The sequence below is a fragment of the Equus przewalskii genome, chromosome 9 (genome assembly GCF_037783145.1).
Source record: "Equus przewalskii isolate Varuska chromosome 9, EquPr2, whole genome shotgun sequence".
Lineage (NCBI taxonomy): Eukaryota > Metazoa > Chordata > Mammalia > Perissodactyla > Equidae > Equus > Equus przewalskii.
In genome coordinates, this window is record NC_091839.1 from 74,060,986 (window position 1) to 74,084,747 (window position 23,762).

Below are 23,762 nucleotides of genomic sequence, written 5' to 3' on the forward strand. Positions count from 1 at the left end.
GTTGTGTTGTCAGGGCAGGCATTTGTATAAAACCTGAGGGAAGTGAGGGAGTGACCTGTGTGGATGGCTGAGCAAAAAGCACTTGCAGATGAGCAAAAAGTAAATGCCAAGGCCTTGAGGCAAGACTGTCCTGGCCTGTTTGATGAATGATGGGGAGGCTAGCATGACCTGAGCACAGTGAATGTGTTGTGTATTGGTTTGATATGATTTCAAATCCACTTGTTTACAACAAGTTGTTTTTAAGAGTGAAACTGTTTTGATCTAAGAGTGAGGTTGTGTCAGGATGTCATCATTCGACCTCTGTGGCTATCAGTAACACTCAGTAGGTCAGCTGCTGAGGGGCACCGCTGGGGGCTTATCCATAAGAACATCTGAAGAAACAACTATGATGAAGGAACATTTAAACTATAAATGCCAAGAGTTTGTAAGGACTGAAGGAGAATGCTCCATCTGGGCATGGCTACCCTTTGCTGATCTAAACAGCTCTCCGAAGACCACGGGGCATTAGCTCCTGCCACGAGAAAGGTGACTCTTTTTACCAGCAGTGGTTAAAGCCATGCAGTGGCCCTCAAAGGAGATCATTTTGCCTGTCAATACTGGCACTGCCGTTCCCTAGCAACATGCTCTCACTTTTGGGCTGGCAGCTGGACATCAGCACTCAGTTGGCTAAGCCATCTCTCCTGAGTACCAGTAGAAAGGTACACCTAGAACTAAATTTGGACTTGTTTCTTTCATCTTCCCCTTGCCTGAAACAATAGCGTAATTAGTCTGTTATTGGTTTGGAGCACGTTATTTCTTTATTGGCTTATTAAGAGACATTATCCTGTATGCTATTGGCTTGTGAAATTATGAGAATTCCTGCAGTGAACCTGTGTTGAATAAATTATTGGCAAAGACAATCTCAGTCTCTGAGTGTTAATTTATCACCCCTCAAACATAAGATAGTGAGAGGAGAAGAGGCCAGAGAGGTAACAGGAATAGATCGTGTAGTGCTTTGTAGATCACTTCGGGAATTTTTTGTTTGATTGAGGTGGGAAGCGACTGTGGCATAAAGAAATATGATACATTTTAAGGAAATCATTCTGCTACTTCATTGAGAGTACCTTGATTGGTAGCTAGAACAAGAATAAAGAGAATGATTACAGGGTGACTGCAGCAATCCAAGAAGAGCTGATTGAAGCTTGGGCCACAGTAGCAGAAGTGGAATCAGAAAGAAGTGGTAAAATGTGGAAATAGTTTGATGGTAAAATCAGAGGAATACTTTCATTCTATTAGATTCCATTGTTAGTATTCCAGCCTATTGAGATATATTTGGATCCTAATTCTGACTCTTCCTTCCCACAAATTTTACACATCCTCTTCTTTGTAGGAGTAACTTGTATCTTAAGCCTTTGGATAAACATCAAGAAGTCTCATTAATGTTGACTTTGATCTTAAAACACACACTTTTTATATTAAAGTTCTGGTTGTTAGAGCCAAACACATCTCAAAGAAGAACGTTTTTCTTTCTCCATTTCTCACTCCCTTTCCATCCCGTTCCCAAAGCTGCTTGACTTATTCAATTGGGAAAAGGATACCGTTACTAACTGGTAGTCTTGGTGGTGACCCAGGCAGCCTGACAATATGGTGAAATTAGGTCATTGTGCTCAGCACTGTAGGTCCCTGGTTGAAAGTACGGAGGGAGCGTCTCTGTCCTCTTGGCTTCTTTAACACATGCAGCCTCCTCCTTAGTAGTGAAGAATTGATTTCAGTTCTAATTCAAGAATATTCAAGAATATTTTATTTTATTTTTTGTTTTTTATTTTTAAAGATTTTATTTTTCCTTTTTCTCCCCAAAACTCCCCAGCACATAGTTGTATATTTTTAGTTGTGGGTCCTTCTAGTTGTGGCATGTGGGACACCACCTTAGCATGGCTTGACAAGTGAACCCTCACGAACCCTGGCGAAACCCTGGGCCGCTGAAGTGGAGAGCGAACTTAACCGCTTGGCCATGGGGAGGCCCCCTCAAGAATATTTTAACTATTTATTATAGGAAGACAGTTATTCCACAGTTAAATATGACAAAAACACATACACACACACAAAGGAAAATTAGAAATTTATTTTCAACCTCCCAAAATCTTCCATAAATGAGCATGAAGTTTATTATACTTTTTAGTATCGGGAAAGCTGGAAGTACAGTACATAAAAGGGCATATTAAATTAGAAATGCTGTATATGATTTCCACTGGAAAGCTCTGGGTGATTTGCAGTCAAGCTAAGACATATATTCTCTTGATTTTCTAATCAAAGAATTGTACTTACTAAAAGGACAAATTTAATTGTTCTCATACACAGAATAAAAAATACTAAGCATTCATTATTACTTGAAAAAATAACAAATTGGCCTATGAGTTCTATGAGTCCAAAAACACCAGTTTGTCAGAGTTGTTGGGTTGAAGAAGGATTCTCTGTGGACTTCAATAATCAAACATAGGAACATAAATCTTGAAAAGTTCTTGTTCTTTTGGCCAAAAATAAGCAAAATAAATAAAAGTGAAACCACCTCAGAAAATTTCAGAAATTGTAAATAACAAAGTATATTACCACATCAAATCGCAAAACAACTTCTAGGGTATGGGGAATCAGGATTCACTACTGCTTAAAAAGAAAAGCAAAGGTAAGTGGAAGTAAGCTAAATCAGAGTATTAACACTGACTGAAATATCTCTAACCATAATTATTTTTTCTGTTGAAAAGTTGTCTCGTGATTTTTTGTCTTCAGAAACTCTTGGTACCAAACTCCTGAATAGTTTCTACAGATAATGTAAAAGAATTATGACATAGGAGATTAGCTAACAGTTTTTGTAAAGAGTATGACCTAGGAACAAAGTCCAAAGCTTACCATTAAATTCCTGTGTAATTTTAATGAGATTACTTCTGTCTCTTCATTTTGGTATTGTCCCTGTATACTTAATACATAACAATACATGAATGAAATGGTCTTCCTACAACCCTAATAAACATTCATCTAAAGGGTGACCTGGTACACAGTACATAAAATAAGAAGGCATATTATGAGACCTTTGTGATACTGCAGTCACGAACTTTGGTTGTTAGGGGGCAGAGGAGAAAGTTATGGAAAATTCCTGTGACTCATGATGACTTTGGCTGTTAATCCTCAAACACACTTATTTACAGTGAGTTTCTAAAGCAAACTGAGAACGTGAAGTCAAACTCATTTCCACAGCTTCAAGGCAATCAGATAAGAAACCTGAGTATTTTAAATCGCTCTTGGATATAATTATTTTTTAAGTTATTTTTAACAGGAATGCTGATAACACTAGAAAAACGGCAAAACAAATTCTGAAAAAAAATATTTGGTGGGCTTTTATTCTATTTTGGACTGGTCTTACTCAGAAACTGAAATACAAAATTATCTTTCAGTTGCTTAATTGTTGGTAGTGGAAATAAGAACCAAACAAAATTTGCACATTAAATAAATACGGCCTAAGCAACAATGAAACAATACATATGAATTTAGGCACAACAAAATAGGCTATGGGAATTCCACAGCATAGGTTTCTCTTTAAGTTTTAGCTTTTTAACCTTTGAAGGTTGTTCTCTCCTTTGCAGTGGCCAGTCAGGTTTCTTCTGGGATCCGCTGGAGAATAGTTGTTTTTCAACTAGAAAGCTAGGCTTATTTTTCCATTGCAACATTCATGTTCACTGCCCAAATGGCTTCAGTCACTTCTCATTATTTTTGATGTTTTTCATTTTTGAAGATTTCTATAAGTAAAGGAAAAATAAAAGGAGTATATCAGAAATATGTATCCGAAATAGCCAGGAAGGAAAATACTTGCTTTTAAATACTGTTTATAAGACACTCACCTGCATATAAGCTTTTGAAATAACAATTGATAGGAAAATAAGAAGAGTCAGGGGAAAAAAAAGGAAGAAATGTAAACCCTTTAGAAACAAAGTAAATGAGGTAAGAGATAATACCTTCAATTTGTGAAGCTTTGTTCAGTTTACAAAGTACTGTTCTTTGCATTTTAGTTTATCCTTATAAGAACTCCCTTTTCTTCTTTTTTTTTTTTTTTTTGCTTGAGGAAGATTGTCTCTGAGCTAACATCTGTGCCAATTTTCCTCTATTTTGTATGTGGGACGCTGCCACAGCCTGGCTTGATGACAGGTGTGTAGGTCCACCCCAGGATCCAAGATCTGAACCTGTCAACCCTGGGCCGTGGAAGCGGAGTGTGCAAATTTAACCACTATACCACCAGGCCAGCTCATATAAAAACTCTTTATACAGGTAATGTAAAGTAAAAATCTGAATCCGCAGTGAAGTTAACAGACTTGCTGAGCAATCACTCAGCTAGTAAGAGACTGAAGCTGACTGTGCTCTAAAAAAACTGAATGATTGCAGACCCAACACTCTGGCTGGGGTAAAATGCCTTCAGAATAGAGCTCAGACCTAGAACTCCAGTTCTAAAGACTTCAGAGGAGAAAAAGGCGAACTATAAATGTTAAACTGAAGAAAAAGCAGCAGGTCTCAAGCATGAGCTATACCATCTAAAGCTTCTGTTAACGTATACACTGACTCGACTCTAACACAACAACATATCAAACTCTCAGGTAAAAAAAGCTACATTGCAAATAGAAATCTTGAGTTCAGGCAAGACACTTCAGTCCTTTCCATTATGGCTTTGTGGAGCATGGGGAAGGGTGATTTAAAAAAATCCTGATAGCACACACAAGCACTATACTTAATGGTCAAGAGGTACCAAAAATCAGTCTCTCTTTAGCTCTCCCACACCTGTACATATTGTACTAGTGATCTGTTAAGTGCTGTTACGTGGATGTGGAGAGGAACACTCCGAGGCTCTGGCCCCAGAGTGCCCATTAGCCTAAGACTTTCTTCTTCCCTCCTTCCTCCCTTTTTCCTCCCATTTCTTCCTTCCTTTCTTCCTTCTCTCTCCGTCCCTCTCTCTTTCTTCCCTTTGTTTTCCCTTCTTCCCTTCTCTCTCTCCCTCTCGTCTTTCCTTCCTCCCCTCCCCATCTTCTTCCTCTCTGTTTCCTTCCTTCCTTCCTGTCTTCCTTCCCTCTTTTTCCACTACATACTAAATCCATATAACGTTAAGGAAGTTATCTAAGTTTTATGTGCCTCGTTTCCTCAGCTTTAAAAAAAAGAGGGGCGATAATAATAGTGCCTATTTTATAGGTTTATGGCAAAGATTAAATAAGTTAATAAATGTACACAGTTGGTGTTTTACAGTGAAGAGTTTTACTGTCTCACTGTTAGCTATTTTTATTATATGTGTGAAATAGAAAGGCAAAATATAGTTTTTTGACCTCTGAGGGGCTCACAGACTAATTGGGAAAGAAGAAAGGAGATGCCAAAGTAGAAAGAAACAGAATTTCTCCACATATCATGTTAATTTCCCCAGCAACCTGATTTTATTTTTCTCTGTCAACATCTCCCCTTGGTGTTAACTGGGGCTGGTGGCTGGGGTCGGGTGAGGGTAGTTAGTGGCCTGATGAGAGCAAGGAAGTCTGGATTCCATGCTCGCCTCGATTTCATGCTCTCTCCTCATCATCTGCTATCCCCAATTGCTGCCTTTCGATTTCTAAGCTTTTCTTACATCACAAACAGCAATAAAACTACACATTGTAGAATAAGCATTATAGATGAAAGAACACAGGATTTTTAGGCAGTGTGCCCAGATTTAATTCCCACTCCTATCACCTACTATCTTTGTGACTATATCTGTAAAAAGGGATAACAGCAGTATTTCTCAGTGTCGCGTTTCTTGGGGGAAGAAGTGGGGTGAGGGCAAATGAAATAGATTAGAGCATAGAGAAGAAGAACCTGAAAACCTACGTCTGACTCCTGATTCTAAGACTTACTGGCTGTGTGTCTTGAGGCATCTCGGAATTCCATTTCCTTATCTGTGAATGAGTTTTGAGAGTAATAACTGAATCATAGAGCAGAGGAAACATCAAACGAAATAATGGACCTGCAAATGCTTTGTAAAATGTAAAGTGCTACAGAAATATTACTTGCTATTACCACCTAATATTCACATAAAACTGTTATAAGCCTGTCATTTGATAGCTCAATCTGTCATCTTGACAGTTATTAGTCCCACTCTCCTTTGTCAATAAACTGATTCAAGATAGTACATAGTTAAGCAGAAAAATGGGAGGTGAGGGAATTAGGATAATTAAATTATTTGAATATAAAATAATAGGAATTAAACAACCTTAGTTTTGGAAGGGACCTTACAAGTCACCTCTCTCTGCCTGATCTAGCCCAATCTTCCTCCCAGTACAGGAAGGTTCTAAAAAACATCTGTGCTCTAGTGGCTGGCTCAAGTTGACAGAGCAGATTTCATATTGAATAGAAACTGTGTCTTTTATTGCATTAGCTTTCAAGAAACCTCAAAATGTGCAAGAACTAATTTTTCTGGTAATTATTTAGGTTTCAAAATTCAAGTTGATTTAAAATCCTCAACTCTTTTGGCATTCATCAACCATTCCTTTTGGAAATGTCACAAACTTAATATGGAGGTGATGTTTCTTACACTGAATTGAATATTCACTGATTACTTTTGAATATTCAGAATTACTTAGATGATCAAATCAACTGAAGACTGTGGAATCATGTACATTCAGTTCTTCAGGCATCTAGCCAAACACTTCATCCACAGAGGCATAGATATAGAATGCAATTTCATTTTATTTTGCTTTGCTCTCTAAAAAATATCTCTCACTAGTCAAAAGTGTCCTTCAATGGTCAAAATCTGCATCTTTGTGAGAAAAACCTACTGTTCAATCCACAAAATGAAGCTTTATATACATAAAATTAGATGAGAAATTTTTTGAATGAGAGGATTGAGTCAAAGAAAGTCTCCATTTTCTTTTATTTTAGAGGAATCAAGTTCAAGTGTACCTAAATCTGCTTTACATTCTCTTATAAAGCTGATGTTCCCTGAAGAGTTTATTTGAAACAAGGCCAGTCACACTCTGCTCGTTTTCCCTTTTGGGAACTTGGGTACCAGTCTCCTCAACTTGCTCAACTTGATGGTGAACAGTCAAACCTACAGGGAGCACATCTACCCTCTTTAGGAGGCAGCTTGATTGTGAAATGCAGTTTCCTGGAATCTCTTCTGAACATTTTCAACAGGATTTTCTTCCTTGTACCCATTTTCATCCTTGTACCCATCCTCTACTTTCCTTTCATTAACACCTTTTGTAATTAAATAATTGGTTGAAATTGAAATAGCTGCTTTATTCTTCCTCTCATCTGTAGCGATTAAGTGGATATGCATCATTTTTTCAGAAGTGAGTCTTATATTTATACTCCTGACAACTGTTTTGGCATACAGAAAATGTTTGATAGATGTCACTCATTATCTGTCAAGTACAGAACGGGTTTCATTTCTTTATTCAAGAAATATTTATTGAGAGGTCACAATAAGTGAGGCAGTCTTCTAGAATCTAAGGATAGAGCAAACTGATAAAAATCCCTGCCCTCATGGTGCCCTCATATGGGGAAGGGGACCCATAACAAAATAAAGAGATGGTGATGGCCCCATGGCTGAGTGGTTAAGCTTGCGCTCTGCTTCAGTGGCCCAGGGTCTGCCAGTTCAGATCCTGAGCGCAGACCTACACACCACTCATCAAGCCATGCTGTGGTGGCATCCTACATAGAAGAATTAGAATGACATACAATTAGGATATACGAGAACGTACTGGAGCTTTGGGGAGAAAAGAAAAAAAATAACAAGAGGAAGATAGGCACAGATGTTAGCTCAGGGCCAATCTTCCTCACCAAAAATAAATAAATAAATAAAGAGATGATGTGTATAGTATGTTAGATGGTATAGGGAAGATAGGTGGTCCCAGTTAGGAAGGTTACAGTTTCAATAAGGTGGTTAGAGAGGGGATCACCAAGAAGGCAATGGCTGAGGAAAGACCTCAAGGAGACAAAGCTGAAAGTCATGTGGCTCTCCGCAGGGAAAATTATACCACTTAGAGAAAACAGCCTGTGTAAGCATTGAGGATGGAGCACCTCTAGAGTTTTTGAGGAATAATTAGGAAGCCAATATAGCTAGAACGGTAAGAAAAGGGAAGAAGTAGAGAGACCACTGAAGGATTTTGAGAAAAGGAGTTACGTCATCTGACTAAGATGTACACACATTCACTCTGGCTGTTGTGATGAGGATGGACAGTATGAGGCAAGGGCAGAAGCAGACAGACTAGCTAGGAAGCCAATATAAGAATCCAGACAAGAAATGACGATGCTGTGGACTAGGTTGATAGCAGCAAACATGGTAAAAATGGTCATATTCTAGATATCGTTTGAAGATAATGCAGATAGGATTTGCTGATGGAGTGGATGTGATGAGTGAGAAGAAGAGAAAGGTTGTTCTCAATTCTCCTAGTGCATTATTTTTTCCGAGTGTGATCCAGAGACCCCGTGCATCAGAATCACCCAAGAAACATGTTGAAATAGATTCCAGGTTCCAACCTGAGAGCTTCTGAATCATACTATCTAGAGCAGAGGCTGCAAACTTTTACTCTAAAGGACCAGGGAGCAAATATTTTACACTTTGCACACGGTCTCTGTCAAAACTGCTGCTACTGCGTGAAAGCAGTCATGGACAAAATGTAAATGAGTGAGTGAAGCTGTATTCCAATGAAACTCTATATAGACATTGAAATGTGAATTTCATCTAATTTTCACATGTCAGAAAGTATTCCTTTTCTTTTAATTTTTTCCCAGCAATTTATAATGACAAAACAAACATTCTTACCTCATGGGCTATACAAAAGCAGGCATGGGACAGATCTGACCACTACCAGAGTTTGCCAATGCTGCTCTAGAGAGCAGACCCCAAGAATATCTATTTTTAACATGCTCATTAAGTGACTTTTTTTATCCACAAGAAGTTAGCAAATTACTGAGATAAATTTTAGTTATCACCATTTGTTCCTTCTTGCTTTGCTTAGTTCATGGTCAGAACAAAGATGGGCTTCTTGAGTGAAATAAGAACTATAATTCGTTTGGAACAATGAATAAAGAAAGATTGTCACCTGCCAAGAAGAAAGAGTAGAAGAAAGAGGGAAAGAAATTAAAAATGATAAGACTGAAAGTTGTTCATGAATAAAATTATGGAATTGGGGAGAGGCTCAAAAGCTTATTATTTAGAAGTAACCTCCACACTTTAAAAAAAAATACATTTACCATGAAAAAGAATCAATCAATGATTTATACATGACTCCATAGATGTCAAAGACAGAGGTCACCACCATAAATATGCAGTCCCTTGTTCTACTCAAGTTCAGATACTGTTGATGGTCTTTAAAAATATACTATTTTGTCATATGAAAGAATACCATCTATCATAAATTGTGCATCACGTACGTGCCTCATCTCTGCTTGTAGCAGCCCCGTGTTAGGTCTCAGTTGTCATGGGTTTTCACAATGACATCTCTTCTCTTTTATTTTATCATCTAGTGCTTCAATTGTTCTTTCTTTCTACTTTTACACTCAAATCATAAAATAATGTGGAGGAAATAAGAAAAAAGTTAATTCACTTAAATGGACTTGTTAATCATAATCATGTTACTGAACTAGCGATCATTCTGGGTTTAAAATAATTAGTTTTGTTTCTTAATCCAGCACGTATTTCTCAACCCTATCGCTACTTTTCTGCCATACTATTGTCTTCTTTGCCTCAAGATTTAATTCATCAAAGTTTCATTTCTGAGACTGAATCAAATAGAAAATGACAATTTTTATTTTAGAGAAAATTATTTTTAAAAATACACTCAAATGCAGTTTTAAGTCCACTAGATAGATCTAAAACTATTAGCAAAGAGCTTTTGCATTTTTTAAAGAACTCACTGGTGAAAAGAAAATAAGTTCATATGTCTCTAGCAGACATTCTGAAAGCGGTAATAAGAAGAGAGAGGACATGGACAGTAGGCAAGATTTCAAACAGGACACCTCAATAACCTGTCTCCATCTGACACTTCTAGCTCCTAAGAGCTGAAGGACATATTTCTTCAAATCTCTAATAGATTAAGTGTCTCATGGTAGTGAGAGTTGCATCACTCTACGATATCCGAAGAGGCCATAGGATCACATGCTATCAGAATTGACAAGTCATAAAGGTTACCTGGCACACCTCCTATTTTGGTGAGGAAAGTATAACTCAGAAAAATGAAATGGCTTGTGAAAGGCTACACAGGTTGTGCAGAGCTGAGACTAGACCTCAGGGTACCTGCATTTTGTTTTCAGGCCCAGGGTTCATGTTACATGTGAGCCACAGTTAATACGACAACACAGGAATCAATACGCAGTAGGTGCCAAATAAAGGCCGTTGATTGAGTTCTATGATAATAATAAAATAATTTTTTAGTGATTATTCTGTGCCAGTCTCTACTCTGTGCCAGTCTCATTACACAATTTCATGTGAAACATTTTTAGCCTCATTTTACCAAAAAGGAAACAAATCACAAAGAAATGTGACATTCTTTGAATGAGCACCGAATCTTGGGTCTGCCTGGTTGCAAAGCCTGAACATTTTCCTCTATGCCCCACCATCTCACAGGCTGTTTCCCCAGTGGTTACTCTTCCTGTCCAGCCACGGATTGAGGAGAGAATGGAGGGAAACAAAAAAAAGAAAAGATTGCTTTGCCTAGAGAACTGTTTTCCTTTTCAATATGGTGTATGGTTTTGCTTTTATAATTAACATTCTGCTAATGAGATCTCCCATTGGTGAAGGCTGACGAGTCAGATTTTCCGTGAAGAGCAAGCACTGCAGGAAATAAATTAATCTCTAGGGAAGAAGTGGGGCAAGGCTGTCAGTACTCACACGACTGCCTAATAGGAAATGATATTTCAGAATTTTTCAAAGAATGAAGTGACTGCCGTTCTCCTTCCAGAATATTCTTAAACATGTAAACCTCCTGAGAAGAGGAAAGCAGGTAGCTATAAAATGAAGTGCAATCTTATAACATTTCACTTCAGGCTGTCAGTATTTCCAGACTGTGATAATATCCCCTGGAAATGTAAAGGAAGTTCTACTAGCGTCATTATTTTGTTTATGTTACGAAAAAGCTATATCGATGTTAAATAGAAGGATAAAAGATGTACCAGATTTCAGATCACCAGTTTGAAATTATCCACTCTTTTAAATAACATGCTTTCTAGTCTTTGGAGTAAAAGTAATCATTGAGCTTAGCATTACACACTGCTTAGAATAACACCGAGGGCCGGCCTGGTGGTGTAGTGGTGAAGTTTGTGCCTTCTGCTTCAGCAGCACAGAGTTCGCAGGTTCAGACCTTGGGTGTGGACCTAAACACCACTCATCAAGCCATGCCATGGTAGCATCCCGTATATAAAATAGGGGAAGATTGGCACAGATGTTAGCTCAGGGCCGATTGTCCTCACCAAATAGAAAAGAAAGAAAGAATAACGCTGAATTATTGAAGTGTTTCTTTATTAAAATTGAGAAACAAGAATATATTTTATGATATCCAAAGTACCTACCTCTCGATATACTCAGTCATTCAGACAAAGTCTTTAATATAGAATCCCCACTTTCAAAATAGTCCTGATAGGGAACTGACTTATGTTTGGTTTCCCATCATACAAGTAAAATCTGAAGTTTAGGTTAAACATTCAGATTAAATTAAAACTCAATAGAAAGACTTCTTTATCTTCTTATAGATGCATTCTTTATTTCTAGCTTCCACCTTGACCACAGTGAAGAGTTTTCCCATAGAGCTTGTTGCCTCTCTTCTGTTTAATTTACCACAGTAAGTAAGTTCTTAGATGTGGTGAATCATTTCCATGTGAGTCTTACTTAGAGATGAGCAACAGCCGCATCACTCTACAATATCAGACTAGGCCATAGAACCACATGCTTTCAGAATTTTCAGAGCATAAAGGTCACCTCGCACACTCGCTATTTTGGTGAGACAAGTATGACTCAGAAAAAATGAAAAGGCTTGTGAAAGGCTACACGTCCAGGTCTTGCATAGCTGGAACTAGATCTTAGGGTATCTGTGTTTTGTTTTCAGGCCCAGGGTTCATCTCATTGCTTGACAAGTCTAATCCATGAAGGATGAGTCATGGCATGGGGTCACTCTAAAGATGTAGGGATAATTAGAAGAACATAGTTGAAGCTTTCTGGTGAAAGGAAATTCCATCAAAGTTTGATCAGGAGAGTACAAAATTTGCTCAGTAGAGAACACTTACGTAGGGCAAAATCAAACAGGCATATTTTAAAAGATTATCTGTCCTGGCAAAGATTGTAGTTTTTAAAGAGACACATAAAGAGGGAAAAAGAAACCAGCCTCCTATTTAGCCAGTCAGATCACCAGAAGCAATCACTGCAATTAATGAGCGACCTACATAATAGCCACATCCTTCTCACAACTAAATGATGATCCTCTGATACCAAATGACTTTGCCCTTGGCTGAAGGAAGCCACCTTGTCCACAGTCACTCCTCCTTCTCAGGGCAGCTGCATCAATGATTAATTGATGCAAGGCTATAAAAGCCTGGCCCCCTCACCCCAATACAGGACAACTCTGAAGAGCCACTCCAGCTCCAGCGCTCCCTGTGAGATCAGCCGAGGTCTGGGTTGCGACTGCATTATGATTCAACTCCTCCCTCTGCCCAGACATGTTTGGTTCCTCTGCCTTATGTGTTGTTCCTGAGAGCACTTCCCAGTAAACCCTCCCTGTGCAAGTCCACCCTGGGGACTGGACGTGCAACCAATAGCTTAAAACAAACATTTGCACTGAACACGTCATCTGCCAAAAATAGCTCTTAAACTGATTAAACAGTGAAGCCCTGTGCTCCTCCTGAGCTACCGCAGCTAAGGTAAGACAGGGATGAGGGCCACTAGAGAAGGGCAGGGCTTCCACGTCTCTGCACAATTGCAGTGACTTTTGGACTCAGAGGAGCCAGTGACTCGTCTCCAAAGAGGGTTTCTAATACCTCCCACAACCATGGGACTCACAAAGGCCATGAAATTCCCAAGAGGATACAGTTCTTATAGGAAAAAACTGCAGACAGAAACTCAGAGACTGCAAGAGTCACATCAGGTGTGCACAGCCAGCGCTTGGCACAACGTACTGTCAGGAAAGCAAAGTTTTCCTTAGCAATCAACTCATAGAGATGTAGAAGTTAATTATAGTAGCTATGATTCAATTGGGATTTATTATGTACTATACTAACTTTAACCTATTTTATTTAATGTATTCTTCAAAATGGCCTACAGTATAGTGCTATTATTAACTCAATTTTACAAATAAAAAGATAGAGAGGTTAACAAATTGCTCATGGTACACAGCCAGCAAGTGGGAGGCCAAGATTTAAACCCAGCAGTCTGAGGTCAGACTCCAGAGGTTAACCACTTAATCATCCTTTCAGAGAACTGTTCTTTCAGTAATTTATGGACAAAATATCATGCAGACTCAAAAACAATGTTCCTAAAATAAGACATGGGACTTGTGGGGCAAACAGAGGGAACCAAGGACACAGAGAAGGTCATCCATGAGATCTGGTGGGACATTTCCATCAGTTTCTTAGTGAAGAGGAAGTGGGGCTGACAGTACTGATTCTGAGGTATAGTTGGCTATACTCCTGGCCTCAAGAGAGAAACCTCTCGTCATACTACGTGCGTTCAGCCATTCACGGCGAACCTTCTAGTTGTTTACATTGAATTCCAAAATAAAGAATTCCCTTTAGCATAATTATTAGATACGTATTTAAAATAGTTGCCCTTCATCTAACTGAAAGAATAAGATCTGGGTGTCCAGAAGGACAAGACTAGAAAAGCAGCACCCCCGTCTTAACAAAGTTTTCGTTCTTGCTTTTGCTTCTGTCTGTGATACACTACAATGACTCTAAAGCCGCCACTCTCACCCAAAGTGAATTTGGGAAGTGACTCGTTCGAGTCTAAGCATTAAAAAGAGGAGAAAGCTCAGAAAGGGTATCATTTGCCCATCCTGAACTCCAAGGTGGTCATCGAATATTCAGAGAGGAGCTATATCCATGCCAAGCATGGTCAAGGTTAAGTGGAGATCCACTGAGTTTTTTTTTTTTCAAATGAAGAAACATACTCAGTAGACAAGATAAAAGTGAGGTTTGAAGAATTATATTTCAGCTATACTTAACTTCGTATTTTTACTTAAGGATTGTCATGCAACTCTAATTCATAATGAAGACAGACTCTGTGATTTACTACAAATTGGGAAAGCAAATGAAATATTGCCCAGAGGAGCATACTAAATAATTTCTAAAGAAATGTATGTTGATATTAACTTAATCTAAATAAGGAGATTTTATTTTCTTCTCTTGAATAAAGTTAGGAAATCTCGCTTGCCTAGAACCACTACTTTAATTCCAGGTCCCCTTTTTTTTTTAAACCATCACTTACAGGCAATATGCTAAAGCAGGTGCTGCCCTGGTCTGTAACATACTCTGCAGTATTCATTCAGGGTACAAGGCTGGGGATGTCACATACCATCCCAGGAAGATGCACACACAGGGGTAGATCAGATAACAAGTTTTCCTATGATTGAAACAAAAACTTTGATCTCAGTAACTGCATTACCTGGTACTTTTTAGAACCTATAACCTTAAGGAAAAAAAATTGTTTCCAATGAATTAATAATAGCTTGAGACGCAACATGCTGCAACAGTTTTCACTGTAGTAGTTGTTTCTTTTATAGTCACACTTGATCAGTATTTGAAATTTGGAGGAACTGCAATATGCATGGTTTTCAAAGCCCTTTACAGAATTTCATTTTTATCACTCAGAGAGAGTCAATGAAAAGGTAATAAGAAAAGCTCTATGGGATATTTTTTATAGGAGTGTCAGAAGCCAGTAAGCTAACTACATGAAAGAACCCAGATGTACAGACAGAGTTTCAGCAGAAACACTTCAGAGACTTTGTATCTCATATTTTGACATTTTCATGCCCTTGGAGGAAAAAAGTGCTGGCTACTAAACTGAATAAGGAGGGGAAAGGCACAAACCGTATGCTTAAGAATAATTACAGTTTCAATTTTCCTACAAACGAAATGTGAAGTTTCAAAGATAAATTGTAACAGAAACTGAGCTGTTCCGTGTGTCTAAAATATTGCCAAGAAAGAAAATTCTCATTTCCCTTGCTAACTCATCCTACATTTCCACAATATGGAAGTCAGTCTGGGTCGCTTAATTGAATGCTGTCAACTTCTCCACAAGCCCATTTGCTCTTGCTTTGCTTCCAGTAGAGATGAAAAATATCAGATCACCATCTCTACAAAGTAAACTATCATCACTCAGGTCTGCTTAGATTAAATATTCAACAATTCTTTACATTAAAAACATCTCAATTATTTTAACATCTTCTCAAGCCATTAATCCTTCTAGTTAATTCTAGCAAAAATTTCAAAATATTATCATGATAACACAAGCAGTCTTAAAATACACTTGCTTGGCCATGAAAATCATAAATGAGGAGAAAAATCTAATAACAGCAAACAATGAACAGATCTATCATTATTGTGAATGTTCACTATTATGCTACACTGAAAACAACATTTCAATGAGATTTGCAGGCAGGGTGGTCACTTTGACTGAGCCGTATATTCCAGACAAAGTGGTAGTAAGAATCTGCACACCATGCATTCGTCATGTAGGCAGTTGAAACCAATCCCGGTGGCTGAACTGACCTGTGGTTGCATTGGTGCCTGTGACTGCAGTTGGCCCACTCTTGCTTCTCTCTTTCTCCAGAACAGCCAAATCATTTTGACAACCAACTGGAGCTTTTGAATCCAGGCCAGGCTGATTTGAGTGCGGTTTCTTGGATATGTCTACATGGAGACTCTGAAATGACATGGGCCAGAGTGATTCATTTCACATGCAAATTATCAGTCCAAAATAAATGCTTTCCAGAGATAATGAAAAGGATGAACATTTATCATGTGGTAAATTATTTACATAAATCTGAAACAGAACATGCTCCATGTCAAAGTGAGTTCCAAATTATATTTTCATCAATATATTTTGGTAAATTAGTTGCAGAATTTTTGAGGTAATCTAAGTGACTAAAATATGAAGTCACCTCAGAAAATCATCTTCAAAGACTACTTGTGTATATTACTTTTTTCACGTGAAGCTAATAATATATTTTCCATTTAGAACATTTTCACTCAGTTTTTATTCTTATAGTTAAATAATCCAGCACTTCATTATATATCATATAATTACATATTGTATAATGAAGGGCAGGTTTCACATCTGTACTCTCTGTACTCTTTATATAAAACAAATCATAACATCTACTTTAAAATAACCTACACTTTAATCAGCATTATGCAAACTTGGCAAAGCTCCTCTAGTCAATTTAAGAATAACAATTCATTACAACAATGAATTATTAAGGCATAACATCAAGAGATTCTAAAACTCATCTCACATATAAGAGATGTCATAGTGGTTGATATTATACTGACATATTGTATTCTCCAAAAGAATCATCAGATAGGAGTAAAAACTAAAGACTTAAATAGAAATTGAATTTTCAGCACTTTGCTTCGTACTCATATTCAAACTAGAAGTTCTTCAGTTTGAGCATGATTATAAATTATTCAAAGATTCATACAGTCAAAATTAGCCAGTCAGATTTGGGCATATACATTAGCCCTTTTGGTTCACTACAGGATAGTAGAGTAAACAATTTTCTTTAAGTTCCTTCTACAGATTGCGTATAGCATTACATTCGTTAAAAGCTTGGATCAAAGTCTTTAAAGCTTGGAAAAAGGCAATAGCGAAATTCAGGTCCAGCGAGACTAAATAATTTACCCAAATTAACAAAATGCACAGGGCCAAGCCTCAGTAATATATCTCCTGGCCCTTAGTCCAGTGCTCTTCATGTCACTCTGTGATCCGTTTGCTCATTTCCTCTTTCAGTGTGGTGGAATGGTTGCTCTGGTGGCCCCAATTCCTCAACCCCTTTTGTATTCATGTTCTTCCCATATAGTGTTGCAGTACCCTCCTACTCTGACTTTTGACTTGTCCATGTGGCTTCTTCTGGACCAACAGGATGTTGGTACCTGTGACACAGAGACTTGAAAGATGCTTGCACAGTTGTTTTTTTCTCATTCTTGACCTCCCACTATGCCATAACAACATACCTAGACCAGCCTGCTGGAGGCTGAGCAGGAAAAAGATCAGATTCAGGTTACCCCAGCCATCTGAATTGAGACAACCAACAGGCAGTGGAACTCCAGACATTTGGGTGAACCCAGCCTTCATTGACTGAAACTGACTCAGGTCAACTGAATCTTACAGGCTCATGAACTAAATAAATGTGGTTTTGACCATATGCCATTAAGTTTTCCTGGTGAGTATGCAGCCTCATGTGGTGATAAATAACTGCTACATCTAACAGTCATTTATCTATAGTATCCCAGATACTGGGTGTAGTGTGAGAATACAAATATAAATATGACATTGTTTCAGACTCTAAATTGTTCAAACACAATTTCTTAAATTGTTTAAACAGAGAATTGAAATAGAGTGTATAAAGTCATTTGTAGATAATTCTCAAATTCCTCTCCCAATGGCAAAATATAGGATCCTGGTGATGCTACCAGGAACAACTCAAAAGATCAGAGTTTGAATGTTGGTATTACCTAGAACTAAATCACTACACTTGTTTATAGTTGACCCATCCACATCACACAAAAACCTAAGTCCATCACTCAGTGTGAATTTTTAAATTTATTGTCATTATTGTATTACCACATAGCTTCGGAAAGAAGCAGATTCAGCTAGCATCTAAGGACTTCAGGATTTTGAACTACATACTTTTGGAAAATATTATTCATGTTAATAGATGAGTTTTAAGTCACAATTTCTCAGTACTGAGCAATAAACTAGATTAAACGGGGGATGTAGCTTCTTGTTTTTTCAAAACAAATTCAACTGATAATATTAGAACATTGAGGGGGAAATATAGGAAGTTTATGCAAAGTATGCTTTATATTATATCCCATACTTTAAAGAGGAAATGGAGAATTTAACTAAAATCCTTAGATCTGAAACCTTTAACATGAAACACTGAGGAGAGAAAATGACTGCTTGATCAGGAGTCAAGTATTGCAAAGGCCCAGGGCTCCTTAATGCAAATCTCTGGCACACTGGACATTTAGCATATTAGCATCTCAATAATTAAGAACCCACTTTACTGGAGGCAATCTCCTCCTCTAGTCAAGCCTTGTCAAGTTTTCCAACCTCTCCTTTGCTTTATTTATTATAGGCAGGCCCTTGTACCCTTGTCCTAAGGTAAAGGGAGATAAATGTCTCTTAAGCTACTGACCCTGTCACATTCTCTCAGTCTCATTTACTTAGCCCCTCCCTCCAGTTCCTTGGGTCACCAAACCATCCCCAGGTATTGATTTCCTGCTACAATAAAATTCTCACAATGCTCCATTCTTCACTACCCAATTGGCCTCCATTAAACACATCCCTCTCCCTGTCCTTTCCCTCTCTTTCTCTTTCTTCTTTTCTACTGTGCCTTCAATAAACTCGTCGCTGCAATCATTGCGAATACTTATATAGTTATATAGTATTCCATAATATATCTCTTTGATTCAAGTTGGGTTGGTCACTATCTATGGAAATTATAAAGTAAACAATGGTGATGTCAGGGAAAGTGAGAACTAGAGAACTGAGTATGTATACCCTGTGTTCCCGTATTCCCGAGGCATGGGATTGTGGCCTGACAATAATGGAAGAAATAAAACTCTCTGTAAGCATTTCAATGATGTCAAGCCTTCTACCCGAAGATCAGGTCCAGAGGAAAATTAGAAAAATAAAATGTGTGCAAAGAATAAAGAGGAACACAGGTAAGTTTGAACTTGCATGCATCAGCTCTTTGTGATCACTCTATAGTTATACTACAAAAATAAATCCTGTTTATTTTGTGTAATTTCCATTTAACTTGTCATTAGAAATGAGTCATTAGGATTGTGTCTGCTAATGTAAAATGACTATTAAATTATTTTTCATGTTGTTCTTGGCTTGTAGTTTGCATGCTGCTTTTAGTGTTCCTGCTGAAAGCAATGATCCAATTATAAGGTACTGAATGTTTTCTTATGAACAAAGAAAGGAACAAATAAACATTACCCCCAAAAGTTAACCCAGATGTCCATGAAAAAAATTGAGAGATTTCTTCAAATCTATCTTTCATTTCATACCTATGGTCATGTTGTTGGGTAAAAACCATCCTTTTCCAAACAATTCATTGAGATTCCCAGTTCATGATTATATTCACTTGTGTCTCTTCTCCCCAAGGGCAAATAAGGCTTGCATAAGCAAGAATATAAACTGAAAAATAATCTAAAGGTAATCATCCATATAAAAAGTCTTCTCAGATGATAATCTGAGGTTTCATACAGTTATCCATCTATGCTAATAAGCTGCCTTTTCTGTCCAGAATATGTTCTTCATACCTGTTGAAAGAGAATGCTTTTGAGCTTGTTCTCCCCAATCCCAAAGACAAACCATCTTTGACAAGTTTCCTGTCCCTTGCAGCCTTGGGTTATTTGCAGGGGGTTGCCCAGAACTGTGGTTGACTGGCCTCATTTCATTTGCTCATCACAAGGCCATTTCCATCTCTCCCTCCTCTCCCAGGGCTTCAGGCTTTGACCCTCCCAAGTGAGACTCTTTGCTGGCATCACTTACCCTCCTCATCATGCTCTTCCCCTCTCAACCATGCATACTTTCTTCTTTAAATGGGACTATGCTGGCTGGGCTCTGAGCCGGAAGGGGGCCTCAGCAGCAGTCACAGGTGCATGCCTGCGGCCCATGGAAAAGAAAGCTGCCTGTATCTGCTTCCCTGGTTGACCTGATAAGAGACGACAGCCTTCCATCTCAGCCTTTCAAGGTCCTCCTCTCCCTGCTGGACTTGCTAGGACCAGATCCCAGAAAAGCTAGCCCTGCTGGAATTATGATTAGAGACCTTATCATGCATCACATATCAAAGACCATACCATGTTCTCTGCGAAGGAAATCCTTCATTTACTATTAAGACTGCTTTAAACCTTTGCTTTCAAAGACATGTTTCCAGAAGATATTCTGTATTAAAGGAAGATATTATAAGTACTCATGTATTTCAGTTGCATCCTCCTCTGTTTTCTCTGCTGAAAACTGAGAACTAGACAATTTGACATCTAGAAGTCCCACCATCCAGATTTGATGCTGATTTGACCACCCTCTTGGGAAAAACCAAACCCTAGGTCCTGGATGCAGGAAGAACTCAATATACTCACACTCTTTGTTTGATGGAAACAAGCTTAAGAATTGTCCTCCAGAGTACTCATGGTGGAGAACCTCTTCCCACCCTCTGTCGAGCTCAGTTCAATCTGCTTCCTGCTACTCTAATCTTCTATGAATTTAGCCAAAAAACGAAATGGACGCTTGAAGCAATGCTTAACCAACACATCTTTATTTTAAAATGAGGTCAGAAGAGATAGCTAATCTGTTCATTAGTTATTCTTGAGAAGATAAATGAGAAGTCCAGCCACCATCAAAGATGTCAGCCCATCACTCCTAATAATGGACATGTATGCAAAAGGGTTGGCTATTTTAGAGCTGCCGTGACAAGCTCCTCCCCTACAAAATACCAAGGTCAGCTTACTGCAATGTTGATATCACGAGCACTGGAATAGCTCTTTGTGTATAAATAAATTTTCCTCTTTCTCTTTATTTTGCCTTCCTGCAAACTTTGCAATTATTAATTCACATGATTATTGTTATAACTGTCATAACTCCTATTTAATTGGAAAATGATAACTCTTAGACTCTGTGAGGGTATTTTGTGGCCAAAGGGCAGGAAAATTAATCTTACTTTGAATTAGAGAAACAGAAATTACAGTAGAATAAACTATGTGACACATTTTTTGTTTAGATTAATTTTTGGTGAAATTAGTTTTGAATCAGTGGACATACGAATAGCATTTGAAAAGCGTCCAGCAGAGCAAGGCTTGCTGCACATGGCAGATGGGAACTGCAGTGTACCATATAATGGTTCTGTATCTAGGAAAAGTATTCTAAATTCATTTCTTAAAAATTACATTTCAAATCATTCTAACCTTCTCGGTATTAAAACACAGCATTTCACATGAGTGGTTGAAAAGTGTGCATCCTGGCAACCTGATTTAAAACATTGCTGTATTATTATTTGAGCTAGAAACAATTTTGATAAGTATAATTCATCTCACTGTTTCTTTAAGCATTCACATCATGTGAAATTTTAAATGGTGTGCTTGCCACCAAAGTGTTGCTAAAATGCAAAAAGTTGGTGCTATTGTGAAGTGCCCTGCATAGGATATGGTCCTTGAAGGGTGCTTCACACAGGTCACCTCATCTCAAGACGAATGACCTTTCTTTGAAACCCTTTCCCATGAAGGCTGCCCTTCTCACCTCTTCCTATTCTCACACCCTATTCCTCTTTGCCTTTATAAAGTATTGTCCAGCACTGCCATCCAACACCTTCTCTAAATTTCTATAGAATCCAGGTATGACCTTTCAGTCATATCCAGAATCCTTCCCCACTTTGCTCATAATGCCCTCTTCGGCTCAGGTCCTCCTCTTTGCTATCCCTCTACCAACATGACATCAGAGGACCTTAATGTTCACACCCATTGAACACTTTCTTCTGCTCTTTTTTAGCCTTTTGTAAGTACAATCAGAATTTGGACCTGATTGTCCCTCAGAATTTCTCCATCATCAAGATCTTGGATTCTAGCAGTCTCTTCTCAGCTCACACTTACTTAACATTATTCTTCCTTCTCAGTTAATTCACTTCTGCCTATCAGAATCATCTTGCTCACTTGTTTTTCCAACCCACGGGGTTCTCAATATCTGCTTGTTAACAGTTCTCTCACTGTGGTTATAAGGTCCTCACTTTCCATTCTACTCTATTCGCCAATCCCTAAAAATCACTTTCTGCTCTCTCATCCCCAAAGATAGTTCAGTGCTGGTGAAAAAAAAAAAAATCTTGTAATTTTCCTATTTGTCTCTGGCATAAATTCATTTTGTCTGGTGACATCCGGGTCCTCAGTGTTGCTCAGTTATCTGAGAATCTCAACTTTGGTTTCAGTGAGGGGTTCATAAAGGAGATTTCAAATCTCTTCCTCCTTTTTCAAGCTCACAATTGCAACCTGGCATTCCTCAATCTTAGCAAGTTATTTAATCACTTAATTCATTGAGATCATGGCCATCTGGAATCCATTCCCACAGCTTTCCTTGTCTTTTCTTAGAAATGCACTTGATGGCTCCTCTTTCTCACTGACTTACAAAGTATCCCATCCTCCTTCTAAAATAAGTACCTCTTCCTTGGACTGTGACACTTTCTCTCCCACTTCCCCTTGACTTAATTAATTATTCTACTTGCTTCTAGTGTATTCTCTGACTCTGCCTCTCCACTGCCTTGTTCATTTTCTGTCGAACTTGAGTAAGATAAATCTATTCTTACTGCTCCTTTTCCTTCCCTCCCACTCAGTTATTATCTGAGTATTTACTGCATGGAATTTGGTTTCTGTTCCTACCACTTGACTAAAAATATTTCCACCAATAACTTGCTAATCACCAGTCATAAATCCCATGGCCTTTTCTCAGACCCTGTGGTTCCTGAGCTTTCTGCTGCACATAACTCTGTTAACCACCTCATCATTTTTTTAAAAATGCTTCCTCTCAGTCTCAAGTAACACTGTCCTCTCATCATTCTTTTTTCTCTTAGATCCTCATTCACTCATCTCTTTTGCTATCTTTTCTCTTTCCTCCCAATCTCTAAATCAGTGATCTCTAAGCCATTCTGATTGTGTGTTCTTAACAATAAAAATTTTAAGCATAAAACATAAATGTGATACATGTATATACACATAAAATTATATCTATATTCTACTAACACACATGTAGTTATATACATTGACTCTACTAATATATCATGTGCATTATAAAACAAACTCAAGGTAGAAACTTTAAAATAATAAAGTTGAAGCAAAAATATTTTAAGAAATTTTTTTCATTTATTGACAATATTGAGAAAAACGGTTGAATAGTTTTCATTATTTTTTAAATCTTAACGTAATACTTTGTGATACAGTAATTCAATTTCCTGCTTCATAATTCAGTCAATTTATATACCGAGTTTTAGTAGGTGTCACCACTAAAAACGATGCTTCACAAAGATATATGAATCTAAATGAAAAAGTACATTGTTAATTGCTTTCACTAAGTCAGGATGCATATTTTTCAACAACGTCTACTAATTTTTCAAAGGTAATGTTGAAATTGGCTAATAATACCCCATCTTCCCTGATGGCAAATTGTTTTTGAAAACTACACAGATTTGAGGTGATAGCTAATTAATTAATGTTGTAACTATTGGGTTTAAAACCCACTGAAATTCTCTGGAAGATTTTATAAAGGTTTAGAAATTTTGTTTCCAAGTTTTTGAAGTTTCCAAGATGAGAGGTTTTATAAGTTGGTTGCACACTGTTTTCAGGAATGAAAGCACATTTCAAAACAATCCATTTCCAAAATGTCCTATATAGGATACCTCTTTCATTATAGTTATTTTCTTCTCCTTTTAATTGAAGTGCCAGCTCAAATGTGTGTACAGGTCTTCCTTTCAGTAACAGACTACTGAGAGGCATCCAGAATCGTGGATTACGTAGGCACATTTGAATGCTCA

General features: G+C 37.9%; 1 protein-coding gene across 3 annotated transcripts in view; it reads right to left on the reverse strand.

The window, feature by feature from the left end:
- Window positions 1-2,086: 2,086 nt before the first annotated feature.
- The window catches only part of THEMIS (thymocyte selection associated), a 177,620-nt gene continuing 155,944 nt past the window's right edge, over window positions 2,087-23,762 (reverse strand). For 2 of the 3 annotated variants that reach the window (XM_070557020.1, XM_070557022.1), the window contains 2 exons: window positions 15,730-15,883; window positions 2,087-3,767 (listed from right to left, as the gene is read on the reverse strand). In XM_070557020.1, coding sequence (XP_070413121.1) covers window positions 3,736-3,767; window positions 15,730-15,883 — 186 coding nt within the window. In that variant the 3' untranslated portion in view covers window positions 2,087-3,735. The remainder of the gene's footprint in view (window positions 3,768-15,729; window positions 15,884-23,762) is intronic. The other variant, XM_070557021.1, reaches the window with a different exon arrangement.